Source organism: Papilio polytes, unplaced genomic scaffold (assembly GCF_000836215.1).
Source record: "Papilio polytes unplaced genomic scaffold, Ppol_1.0 DF822400.1, whole genome shotgun sequence".
NCBI classification, from domain to species: Eukaryota; Metazoa; Arthropoda; class Insecta; order Lepidoptera; family Papilionidae; genus Papilio; species Papilio polytes.
Window position 1 is genome coordinate 420,773 of NW_013526804.1, and position 13,215 is coordinate 433,987.

General features: G+C 33.2%; 3 protein-coding genes across 5 annotated transcripts in view; 2 read left to right on the forward strand and 1 right to left on the reverse strand.

Annotated features, from left to right (window-relative positions):
* Positions 1 to 1,331, forward strand: part of LOC106106092 — a 54,693-nt gene extending 53,362 nt beyond the window's left edge. Inside the window, exon 19 of the mRNA XM_013286621.1 lies at positions 2 to 1,331. Coding sequence (XP_013142075.1) covers positions 2 to 1,245 — 1,244 coding nt within the window. The 3' untranslated portion in view covers positions 1,246 to 1,331. The remainder of the gene's footprint in view (position 1) is intronic.
* A 2,485-nt stretch (positions 1,332 to 3,816) lies between these two features.
* LOC106106124 (probable small nuclear ribonucleoprotein Sm D2) lies at positions 3,817 to 4,837 on the reverse strand. Its single transcript, XM_013286663.1, has 3 exons — positions 4,708 to 4,837; positions 4,386 to 4,638; positions 3,817 to 4,037 (listed from the first exon to the last, which is right to left on the reverse strand). Coding segments are annotated over exons 1-3 (360 nt in total). The 5' UTR covers positions 4,710 to 4,837; the 3' UTR covers positions 3,817 to 3,932.
* Positions 4,838 to 5,188: 351 nt separating this feature from the next.
* The window catches only part of LOC106106111, a 10,450-nt gene continuing 2,423 nt past the window's right edge, over positions 5,189 to 13,215 (forward strand). Inside the window, exons 1-5 of one of the 3 annotated variants that reach the window (XM_013286641.1) lie at positions 5,189 to 5,393; positions 6,715 to 6,908; positions 6,985 to 7,299; positions 7,497 to 8,969; positions 10,011 to 10,338. In XM_013286641.1, coding sequence (XP_013142095.1) covers positions 6,729 to 6,908; positions 6,985 to 7,299; positions 7,497 to 8,969; positions 10,011 to 10,253 — 2,211 coding nt within the window. In that variant the 5' untranslated portion in view covers positions 5,189 to 5,393; positions 6,715 to 6,728 and the 3' untranslated portion in view covers positions 10,254 to 10,338. Of the gene's footprint in view, positions 5,394 to 6,714; positions 6,909 to 6,984; positions 7,300 to 7,496; positions 8,970 to 10,010; positions 10,339 to 13,215 lie in introns of those variants that run through there. The other 2 variants (XM_013286643.1, XM_013286642.1) reach the window with 2 other exon arrangements.

The window sequence follows — 13,215 nt, forward strand, 5'->3', positions numbered from 1 at the left end:
GCACACCCCGCACACCCCGCGCACACCGACACCTCCATCTATCAAAACCCTAAAGCGATCGAACCTAAATCCGTCGACTACGTGGATTGTATAGAAGATAAATTAGCACCACTAGCTCACATCGACGAGGAGTCCGGCGACAACATCTATGCTATCATAGAGGAAAGTCCGGAAAAACAGTCCAAACCCTTACCTGGAGTACCTCCTCCTATAAAAACTATCCCCCAACCGCCCCCCGTAGGTTACAATACTCCTAAACCTATCACTTCCACTTCTGGAAGTACGGAAAGCGTCGGGCTTCTAGGAGAAATTGTCAACGAGATTCAAAATCGTAACTTCGACTCCATATATTCCGCCTCGACTTTGTCGAGAAAGAAAGAGAAGGAGAGAAAAGCAAAGAACGCCGAGAATAAAAGAGACAGCACGTATATGAATACCGACCATTATAAAACGCCGGAGAGTGTTTACAGCAATTCCGGTGCTAAGTCCAGCTCGGCGTCCACGACCAGTAGCGGGTACCTTCATCCGTCAGCAGTTAATGTTCCTACTTACATGAAAGAAAAGGAAAACAACAACGAAACGAAGGAGACGGAGAGAGCGCCCCCGTCTCCCACTTTAAAGGCGAACTCAAAAATACCTACATTCTCGAGACAAGTCACACCTCCCGGTCTGAAAAACACTAGCACATTTAAAAACGTACCTCAATCGCCGAAAAATACAATCAAAAACGCAAATATAGCTCCCAAAATTATATCCAACAGTCCAGATTTAGTATCGAGTTGCGCAATTGATACAAAAAATATTAAAGCGCCTGATGTTATAAATAACAACAAAACAATCGAACCGCCTAAAGTAGCTACAAAACCTATAGTTCCAATTAAAACTGCTGATAACCGACCACCTGTAAAACCAGCGCCGACAATAGACAAAAAGACGACAAACAAAACAGCACCAACAACAACAAAAACAAATCCATCCACAAATATTAAAATAACAGAAAAACCTAATATAAACCGCGTACAGTCTAAAGTAGACTCTAACGTCAAAACTATAGCAGACCATTTGAATAAAAATAAACCTAAAGTAGTACCAAAACCTAGTACAATTAATGTTCAAAGAACCGATTCTAACCTTAAAAATAATGCAACAAAATTGTCTTCGAAACCGTCTAACGTAGCGAGCTTACAGCAGAAATTTGAAAATAGAAAGTCGTTGGGGAAAGAAATTAATGTTTCCAAAAAGTAAACGAACTTTCGGTATGAACACGTACCAAGACATTTAAAATTAAGAGACTGATAATTCCATAATAAACGTAAACTAAGGTAATAAACGTAAATATACAAAAAAACTAACGTTCGATGACATTAAAACAAAACATTACTCAGCGTCAACTCATTCATTCATTTTGAAAAAAACTGAGAAAAAAGTGTTTTTACATATTGCTAACACTGCCCTCTATAAATGGACAGGCTATAATCATTTGACATTCGACATTTTGGCACTGATCCTTGTAGTAGGTCGCGGTATTCGAACTAATAATAGTCTATAATAAAAGTTAAAATTTAGTCGCAACGAACCAAAACTGTCATTCCAAATCGCCTATCCAGTAATACAGATCAGTGATTGCAGTCTTTAATAAGAAATTTAAAAAACATGCTCATTGGCACTACTTACCGGACCAGTTTACTTTCATAAGTCAACCAATTGAGCGTTTAATTTTAAAGTTAAAAAGTCTAGTCTCATACATTATTTTCCTTAACAATACTCATTAAAGCGACCAATTATAACGATTAAAATTTACTAAAACAAAAGTAAGAACAATAATTTAGTCATTTCATCATCCCAATATCAGCTATAAAGATTACTTAAATTATTTCTTGTTTTCGTTTACATTCATTATTTAAAAAAAAAATGGAACATGGTGCGATACAGCTGTAATGAAGTGTTCATTATAAAGGCATCTAATATTATCTATGTAATTATGTATAAATTTTTATGTTTGCGTCTATAGTTATAAATGGTATATTATATCTGAGATGAACCTAGATTGTAAGATGACATGTAAATAATTTCGTTTTGAATTATTCGATAGGTAAAATTGTATGTGTATTTTTATATAAATTATATTATGGCTTAACCAAGAATATAAAAATCCTGCCCTGGAGACGCTATATTTATCAATCACTTTCTAACGCGCGCAAAAGAATTCGTTTAATTATTTCGCAAGATGGCGGGAGATTTTATATTTTTAGTTAACCTATAAGCAACTACGCTTGATGGAGTGTATTCAAATAGCATTTATAAAACAAAACCATATTAGAAGAGTCGTATTAATAAGCGTTAAACAGAATGTTAGTAATATTCGACTGTTGTGACACTTGTATACATATCAAGTACACTTGTCTACCTATTGTGTACAGTTGTATACATTTTGTCTACACTTGTATACATTTTGTCTACACTTGTATACATATTGTGCATAAAAGCTTCACTGCAGTCGACGTCCACAGTTAATCTGGTGCTAGAATATTATTTTCGAGATTTCCATAGTTAATATTAGCTTAAAATATTTTTATATTTATAGAACAAAAGTTTTTTTTTTCTAAGGTAATATGGCAATAATTTATGATACATACGTCCGACAGCACTATTTTGGTACAAAACTAATGGTGCTGAATGTCCCAATTAAATAATGGAAGTTCATAGTCAAGTATAATGACAGAAATCGACAAGTATTTATACAATTTGCTGTCTCCATTTTGTCACCAAGTATGTAAGGGATAACAATATTTATTATTAATAATGCTGCCTTTGCAGTCGACTGTGTACATCACATCTACAGTCATGGAGATCTAATACAACGAACCATAGAAGTAATAAATAAATTCAGACTTATTCAACTATTAAATTATAGTTATTTGGTTTCATAGGGCTATTTTTCGAGGAATATCTGTTTCTAAAATAAATAAATATATTTAAGTATTACAAAGAAAAAGAATAAAAACATGCTTCGTAAAATAATGTCCTTCTAAACTTTCTTACGGAATAAAGAAAATTGGGAAAGAAGGTATAATTGATAGTCTTTGAAAGATAGCCCTCGTGCTAATTTATGTATTTAATTTACCTAATTCCATTTAAAATTGAGTAAACAAGACTTCAAAATTATGCTCAATTTTGAACTTATTTTTAAATCAATTTAAACCATTAGCTTTTTTATTTACAGAAACGGTAGGTTACATAAAATTGTTAGAAAGTAATTTAGCTAAAATGTTTTCCAGCTTTTACTTTATGAAAATAAAACTTCTCTAGTATTTCATTACATATGTTTTCTATTAAATCTATTAGCTTCAACATATTGTCTAATTTAAGTATGGCAACATTTATTTTTCTGGTCAGATTACGAAATTTAAGAAAAACATAATTCAGACTTCTGGTAAATTGTGATAACCTAAAATGTCTATTGAAAAGTACATACATAATAATTATTGTAAATAGAACCAAAGAAATTGTATTTAGAGTTGTTCGAAAGTTTAAATGACTTTAATAGGATTTAAGTATACGAGTGACTTTTGTAATTAGGCTTTCATTTGGCAAGACTGTGGCACGCCTATGTTTATTTTTGCACATTTCATTTACTTTAAAGAATTTTAAGGCAAGCTAAGATTAAACAAGACATCAGAATAAAAGTGACTCTAATTAAAGTGTTTTATTAATTTACTAACCTATAATTCTGAGCAATTGATAATAAAATTGAAATCTAAGTAATAACTAAATATCCCTAAGCCTGTGGTGGATTTAGTTAAAATAAAACAACCATTTTTGGTGCACATTTATTCAGAAAAACTTAAAAACTAGTTTTTGACCTATGCGGTTAAAGTTTTCATTGGTACTTCATACAATTTTACCACAAAAAGTTTGAAACACATTTTTAATCACTTTCCTGCTGCAGTTGCAAGGGGATTTCTTAACACTAAGATGACAGAATCACCTCGGAGGAACATTTTCGAGATGAACTTATCCTTGTTTACGGCTTTGCCCTGAAACAGAAACATTTAAGAAATAGGTGCTGCATGTTGCTGGATAAGCTATGATCTTGTAATAGCACAAGCCATAACCCAGTGTTAGGCATTGAATACTTATTTTCTATTTTTATTAATAATACTTCAATTACCTTTCAAGGTCAACAATTTTGTTCCTACCACAAACATTCCACAGTTCTCTGTCTTAGACACAAACTAAGAGTTCTTAGTACAGTTAATATACCAAAATAAAGACAAATTCTTGCATTTGGCATTAAATAATAAGACTGAAGATATGACCATTGATAACTAAAACTGAGAGGTTATACAATTGAAGTCCTATTACGATATTAATAACCTTATTACCTTTTTTCCTTTACCAGTCCGAGGTACTTCGGTCCACATTTCTTTTACGTTTTCTAAGACCATGTTACAGTGCCGGTCGAAAGCTTTCACGCGTCCCAAAAGTTTCTTATTATTACGACAGTTTATTAATACTTGTGTGTTATTCTTAACAGACTGTGTGAGTACTGAAAGTGGGCCGGTACTAAATTCTTCTTCCTCAATTTTAGATAACTCCTCCAAAGTCATTTCTGAGCGTGGCTTGGTCGTCGTCGCCCTGAAAAATAATCATGTTTGTCATTTATGCTTATGAATATTGTAATTTCGTTTAAAAAATGGAACTTACATTCTGTCTTGGAAATTAATATATAAAGATATATGAATGAGAAGATGAAAAAACAATGCTTTTTGCTTAAAGGAGAAAAATTACAACCACACTTTTAGTTTACTTTTTTGACAGCACTCGCTGACTGCATAGATAACTATTTTGTGACAACAGAATAAAAATGATTGCAATGGTTATGGCAACATCTGAAAATCTTTAAAGGAAAAAAAACTCCTGATTCTTATAAATAAAATTTGTAACAGACATTTGGTTACATTTTTTTACGGTGTGTTTGGCTTTTAATTGCAAAATATTACATTTTAAAGAAATAACTTTTTTATCCAAAAACTGGGCGCAGAATTGTGCAGAAACGAATTAAAAGTAATAAGAAATGTAAATAAGAAATGCTGCCAATGCTGAGGCAATGCTTTTTAAGTAGTGCTACTACCCACCGTACCGTTGATCTCATTCCAATCAGACAAGGCTTTTTACTTGATATGCAAAAATATACATTGGCAACACTTACCGTTGCTTCTGTTTTTCTCAAACTTACTATGATTGCGGGGGAATCCTTTGATATCCAAATTGCAGTAGAATGTGAACGTCTTTCTTCACTTTTTTAGTTACAGTTATCAGTTGCGTCTAGAAGTAACTAAAGCTCCTAAAATATAAACGTTTCCTGAATTGTTTCTCCGTATTTGTAACAAGTAAGTACTGAGTACCTACTGTATAATTTGTGGTTGTTTCTTTTGTTTTGTAGAATCACAAACATCGTCATTCTACTGTTTCCTGAATCAATTTCTGTACTTATTAGTGATCCGAGTTATTTTACAAAATATTTTTTACTATTAAGTATGTTTTACAATAATCCTGTTGTTCTACATTTATGAATTATAAGCTTAATTTGTGTAAAGTGAAGATGTTGTGTCCTATCTTAACCCTATTAATGTTAATTTATCTTCAATCCTTTATGTTATCCCAGGCTTATTATTTACAACTAATTTAATACAATAAACCCAAGGCAGAACTTTGTGCAAAGTTTAATTTAACATTACATTGCCTTAAATATATTTAAGAGAATAATTTCGCATTGCAACTACCTCTTTTTTATTACTTTATTACATCATGTTTACTTAGTAATTACATTAGTATTAAGCCAAAATAGTGTGCAGTGTATTTATCAAATTCTTAATGTAATTAGGAGAGCAATAATTTAACACCATACTTAATTTTAACATTAGTTTCAGAATAATAATACAAGTAACTATCAATTATAAAAAATAATTAAAAATACATGTGTTTATGGATTTAAAAGCCAATATTTTTAATAGAAAGTGATGGGTGCTACCTCGCTACACTTGTTAACATTTTTACTGTTGCATACCATCATCATCTCCCCTGCCTTATTCTACTCCCGCAGGGTCCACGCACCGGGTTTTCGTCCTCCAAATAACTCTACCTCCCTTCTTGATCATGTCACCATGCAATCCATCCATCTCTTTCTAGGTCTACGTCTACCGGTGTACCTCCACATTCATAACCAACATCCTTCTTGTTACATGCGATTCCTCCCTTCTCATAACAGTAAAAACAGTAATTTTGTTAATGTTGTCTTAAAACATAAAACAATATAACTAATATTTGTATTTCATTATAAACAATGAAAAATTTAATAAATTAACTAATTATTTTTTTGCCTTTAAAGTATGCCATAGTCTTATACAAAAGTTTTTAATAAGCTAGCAAGTATTTGTATGGCATAGTTCCTCCTTCATCCATAACAGTCATTCATAGGTTTTATTGACTTTATTTTAATTTAGCTTGGTATTAATGGTGAGGTTACCGGAAGAGGAGCGCTAAACTGACCCCATTGCACAAACATCAGTTGACAACAATCTATAATACTCCTGTCAACCCTTTTTGAATTAGTATGTACATTTATATCAATGCCACCTTTTATTTATTCCAGTGTAAACAGCTTAGGACCGGGATCTTTGTTGTTTTATTTATACTTTTATGTCATTTTAGGCGAGATACCAAAAATGTTGTCTACATTGAGTGCTAGCGGCGTGTTCAGCAGCTGCGTGGACTACTTCTGTCTGGTGTGCGAGTCTCGGCTCAGGGACGAAGCCGACGCCGCAGCGCACGTCGCCAAGCCTGTGCACACCAAGAACTTCCTCACTACTGAGTACTTCGGAAATGAAGAAGAGTGCGTGAGAAAGGTAAGCGTACATCGCATTCGTCGCCTGTCGCGTTGCGTACGAGCACGCGTATGTGTAATGGTGTGTTCCGTTGTAGATAAAGAAGTGGTATCTGTGCGAGTTGTGCAACGCGCTGCTGGCGACTGCGGGCGGCGTGCGGCTGCACGTGGCGGAGGCGCGGCACGCGGAGCGGCGGGCGGGGCGCGTGCTGCGGCGGCGGGCGGGCCGCGTGCTCGCCTTCGCCAGCGTGCAGCTCGGAGACAGCGCGTGGAATGGCATCGTCGAGGACACGTGCGCCATCTGCAACACAGAGTTCGACGACGAACACATTCACAGGAACGAGACTACACACATATTGAAGCTCATTCAGAGTAAACTCGAATATGACGAAAATAAAAACCTATATCGTCGGGTATGTACATTTTTAGAAATAAATTGCTAATAATTTTTTTTATTTTACAAACACCAGCTACAAAATATATGTTCTACCCAACAGTATCCCTGTTGGAAGAGAAGTGTAATAACTTCCAAATTCGCAATTTTCATTTGTTAAAACTAACTTTTTGAGTATTAACCACATCTTTAAATTAAAATTAATTTATATTTCAGGTTGATGAGTCTTCTTTCCATTGCTTAACATGTAATATGGTGTTCGCTTTAAACTCTATTGATAAACATTTCAATGACATCGAACATAAAAATCTCTATAAACGTTGCTGCGATGATTATAAAATTGCTGAACTTACTGCAACCAGCGAATTAATTGATAGTACTAAAAAAACGGAAAACAATAACTGTGAAGAAAAAGCTGTAACTCAAGATAAAAATGAAACAAAACCCACAGAATTAGACTCGACTGTTAAAAATAAAATACAGATCCAAAGCAATGAAAAAGCAGAAGTAAAAATATCAACTATAAGCTCTGATGATTCTAAAACCAAACAAAACATTACAAAGGAGAATGTCAAACAAACAGATCCTGTGAAATCAATCCCAATAGATGATTCAGAGATATGCGAAATTTTAAATGCAAAGTATTATATAACATCAGATGAGAATGGAAAGGCTTGGTGTATCTTATGTAATTGGTTAATGGACCCATTTGCTATAAACAATCATATAAATGATCTTCACCATCAAACAATGTTGAAAATGCATAAAAAACGCCTTTCAACTCTTAATGCTGAGAAGAAATTAACTGATAAATCACACATTGTAAACAATGAAAATGATTCTATGAAAAATAAAGAAAACGTGGACAAAGAAAGCATTTTAAATGCCATTGAGAAATTCCAAAAAAATAATATTAATATAAATTTTGAAATTGAAACCGCAGTCTGCAAGAAGTGTTCAAAGCAATTAGATTTCAATTACCAAGCTATTGAGGATCATATTAAAGAACATGCCCAGAATAAAAACAAAAAGAATGATGGTAAAGGAATCCAGCTTACATCTGGTTTGGAATTCACAAAAGATGTGGAATCAGCTAATAAAGAAACATGTTTATACACAACACCTGTTAAATTTACAAAAAAAGAAAAACAGGAAAAGGTAAAAGATACACATGTTTCAAAGATAAAAAAGGAATCATCCCCTTTGGATATCAATGAATTGGAGAAGTATGCAAAGCAAAATCATATGACATACATATTTAATGAAAATAAAGTTCACTGCAACAAATGTGATATTGACTTAATTCCATCGATGAAAATAGTAAAAGAACATGTCGGTGGGGTAGATCATAAAAAATCGAAAGAAGAACTTGCACAAGTGAATGCTATATCAAAATCAAAACAAATTGACAAGGAAGCTAATTTTATTAAAATACCAACAAGTTCATTCATTCTGTCTGCGGTCTCTGTTGATTCGTTACAAAAAGTAATTATCATCAATGATAAAATATGTATCCATATGCTGAGTATAGTATTTATGGTTAAACAAAACGAAAGTTTAAAATGTTTCGTATGCGATTGTAATGTATCTTTTCTAAATTTCCACAAACATTTAGATACACCTAAACATGAAGCGGCAGTTGACAAAAGTTTGGTGTTAGTTGAGATGGAAAATGAATTTATAAGAGAGGTAGGTCTAATAATATAAAAAAGTTTTCTGACCCTACACAACTTACTATACTAATATTATAAATGCGAAAGTTTAGATTGATGGATGGATGGATGTTTGTTAGCGTTTGTAGCCTAAACGGCTGAACGGATCTCCATGAAATTGGCACAGGTTTAGAGCATAGTCTGGAAGAATACATAGGCTACTTTTTATCCCGGGAATAGTTACGGTTCCCGTGGGATTCATTAATTTAGTTTTTTAATGTTCACTCGATCATTCTGCAACGGTTCAACATATCTTATTGAAATTTGGCACAGATATAAAACAAAGTCTGGAGTACACATGAGATAAGCTTCATCCCAGAGAAATGTCCGGTTCCCGAGGGATACGTAGCTTTTTGTAATTTATACAGTTCGTATGTTTTTTAATACCACGCGGACGAAGTCGCGGGCAACAGCTCGTAATTCATACTAAATTAAAACAGCTTACCTTACCTTTTTAAAAAGTGTCACTAATTAACTACCTACCTGTCCAATCTGTCGTGAACTAGAAACTCATTATCCAGCGATACTTGGGACAGACAACTGTTCCATAAATATTAAAATGACTTAAATGACAACAAAGACCAGTATTAAATAACTATTACCGTTACCTTGACAATCTTTGTTTGCTGTTCTTGGATTTTTGCACCTTTCTCAATACCAGTTAATTCCAATTTTGCTCACCCTTAAATAAAATATATACTAATATATACTATAGCATGTCATAAATGTAAGGTGTTTTGTTTCATCATCATCATCATCACCAGCTCACTATACGTCCCCACCGAGGGGCTCGGAGCCTACCCTAATAAGGGGTGACTAGGCCATAGTCAACCATGCTGGCCCAATGCGGGTTGGTTGACTTCACACATATATTTGAATTTCTTCGCCGCTATGTGCAGGTTGCATCACGATGTTTTCCTTCGATGTTTTGTTTAAAAGGGAATAATTCAAGAATATGGTGTGAGCTGACCTGCATAAAATGTTTGATTATATTAGTATATTGCAAATTATTTTACAGTACAAGCCGGGTTGCTACCACTGTGGTTACTGTAACATCCCATGCCAGTCATGGCCCGCTATGGAGTCTCACTTGCAGACTGCGGAACACAAGAACAGTAGGATCGCATCCCAATGGCGTTTGCAACAGTTGCTGCCAGAAGTTGCTAGAGAACGAGAACAGAAGCAGTTACAAGAAAAGTTCATGATGCATATGATGTTTGCTAATATGGGTAGATGGAATTATAATAGCGATAGTGATTAAATAACATCTAATAGGGAATATGCATGCATTTTTTTCTTTTTTTAAACGATTCTACTTGTTATAAAATAACCACAAAAAAATTGACGCAAAAATATTCAACCATTGAGCTAAAAATAATAAAATAAAATTACGACCATTTTCGAGCGAATAAAACGCGACCGGAGTTATCAATAGACAATTGACGTCAATGGTCTTATTCCATTCATAACATACGCTCAGATGTCACTTCGACGTAAAAAAACAACAAAGCTTCTCAAGGTCAAAAAGTCAAAAATCGATTCATTTCTATTATTTAATCACTTTATATTAAAAAAAATCTTTGCAGGAATGTTTTTATAGTAATAAAGTATACTTAAAAAAGTTTGGTACAATTTGGCGTCATATGCATATTGCCTATTTTCATTAGTCAAGCGGAAGAAGCATTTAAAATGTATCCATTTTAATAATAATTACTTTGTTGTAGGACTTTTCAGATATATTAGATGGAGCGTGTTTTAACTGTTTTTAATAATAATTGTGTTTGAAACAGGAAATGATATTGTAGCTTTGATAAAATTCAACTTATCGCATACTTCATCCGTACAGCAATTGATTGGTATTTATTAGAATAATTTCAGCAAATAAGTTGCTACAAAAAAGAAAAAATATTTTGTTCTGTTAAATATTGTATCATAATTTATAAGATCTGATTACTTTTAGAAATAATTTTAAGACTTGATCTCAAAAGTCTATAAGAACAAAAAAAAATGTGTTTTAAGTGGCCTGTAGTTATGTCATAACAATTATCGTTTCCCGATTTATAATCTTATTAAGTGTAAATTACTTAACCTTAGTATTAAAGCATTTTATAAACACTAAAGGTATTTTTACTATGCAACTGTATAAGTATCTTTAGTTATTGAAAAATTATTGTCAGGAGAAAAGTCAATTTTTTCATAATGTTTTTGAATGGTACACAAATAGTTACTCGAACGAAAGCATTACAAGAAAAATAAAAAAAAGTATAACAATATAATGGAAGTTAACAAAAGCTTTATTTTTTTTAGAATCAACTAAATTAAACGAATTGTTACTTTATTAATGGACTAGCTGTTCCCGTGCGGCTTCAACCACATGGAATTATGAAAATTTTATTGGTTACATTTGTCAAAAAATATCAATTGCAAATGTCAAAATGAAATGACATGATGACAACCATGGCAATCTAAATTTCTTGATGTTGGCAGCTTATAGTTGATGGTCCCTTTCCCACAATGGGTTTTTATTCAAGTTATTAATTAACACCTAAGTTTAATAGCGTGAAAATATATGGCCTCAAGCGTGAAGGACTTTTTATTAAAGAAAAAAAAATCTAAAACATGCTGTGATTGCTGACATCTTACGCCACAAAGAAGTGTGTGTTTACGCTTTATTATATTGGTATAGAAGTACAGATTAACGAAGTAATGTCCACCTTTGGCCACAAATATCCTATATTTCCTTATCATAGACCTTTTTAACACTTTAAATAAAAGCCTATACAATTTCTGAAGTGAAAAGTTAGACCGACTCATAGACATTTACAAAATAAAATATCTCATGTAACTCTGTCAATTCCTATATATATCTTACTGGGAAGAAGAACGAAGTAGGTACTATTAGATCGTACTGGTTTATTTTCCAGACATTACAAATATCTTGACGTCACAGAACATCGAACAAGAACGCTATGCAGGATACAATATTACATGCAGCGGGGCGCGGAGAGGGCATTCCGCAATGAAGGTCATCCAACAAGAAAGCCGTCGCCATGATGCAAGGGTTACTGCCCTCTTTAACGCTTGAAGTCTTATGGGAAAACTACTTCGAGTAAGACCATAATATAAAAACCTAGCCTAGATAAATGATTTATGACTCCCTTGATCGACGAGGGTTGCCAGCCGATTAACTAGAGGGGATGGGGGATAGTAGTAAAAATATTTTTTATAGCAAAGGGACTATCCCTTCAAACCCCCTATTTCTAAATGTTTTTTTTTTATTTACAATTTGATTAATTTTTTAATATTAATTTAATGAATCTGTACCTTAACAGATACTTCTAAATATTTTTATATTTTTTAATAAGTACCTATTATTAAAAAACGTTTATATTAAATACAATGAAAAAAATTGTTTAAGGACTTATGTAAGAAATATATCAGTATGTTAATAGATTTATAGTCTGCTACAAAAATAAATTTTACTCTATGGTTGCTAAAGTCTGCAATTCTACTCTTTAATAAATGACGCATTTCTGCTGTAAGTGGGGAATCCCCGTATTATCTTCTCTAGCTATTGCGTGATTGCGTGGTTTTCGATTTTATTCGCTTTGTAGCTTTGTAGTAAAATTGACTGGTTATTAAACTTATTTTTAAAATCGGTTCCTTCTATATATTAATCGCAATTTACGCGGTGGATTATTTGTGAAATGTGCTCAATTTTCGTGTGTTACAGAAGTTTTTTCAGTATGTATATTTATTATTATTGAACATTTTAATTTTTAAATTATCACAAAGCAAACATAGTAATGATTCGTAATGATAGCTAATAAAAGCAGGATTAAAAATTGCTCTAATGATGTTTTTTTTAATGGCATAATGTTGAAAATTGTTAATGTAGAGTTAATCATTATTGTCATATCGAGCGAGAGCATTTACATTTGATAATAGCGAAGGGCGAGTGACTTACCTCAGCATTTTGCTTGTAATTCATTTGTGTGTATAAAAAGATACTAAAACCAACACCAACGATTTTCTGACGCAATCTGCTGGAACTTATTTTGTAATCGTGTATTCGGCTTCCCTAGTAGCTTTTATATATATATTTTTTGGAAAATAGAATAGAATGTCATCGTTGAGTGCTAGCGGCGTGTTCAGCAGCTGCGTGGACTACTTCTGTCTGGTGTGCGAGTCTCGGCTCAGGGACGAAGCCGACGCCGCAGCGC

Bases quoted from the DNA above. Each gene is read 5' to 3' on its own strand.
- LOC106106124 (XM_013286663.1), bottom strand. The intron at 4,038-4,385 runs GTAATAAGGTTA...TTTCTGTTTCAG, and splicing joins GGACTGGTAAAGGAAAAAAG to GGCAAAGCCGTAAACAAGGA.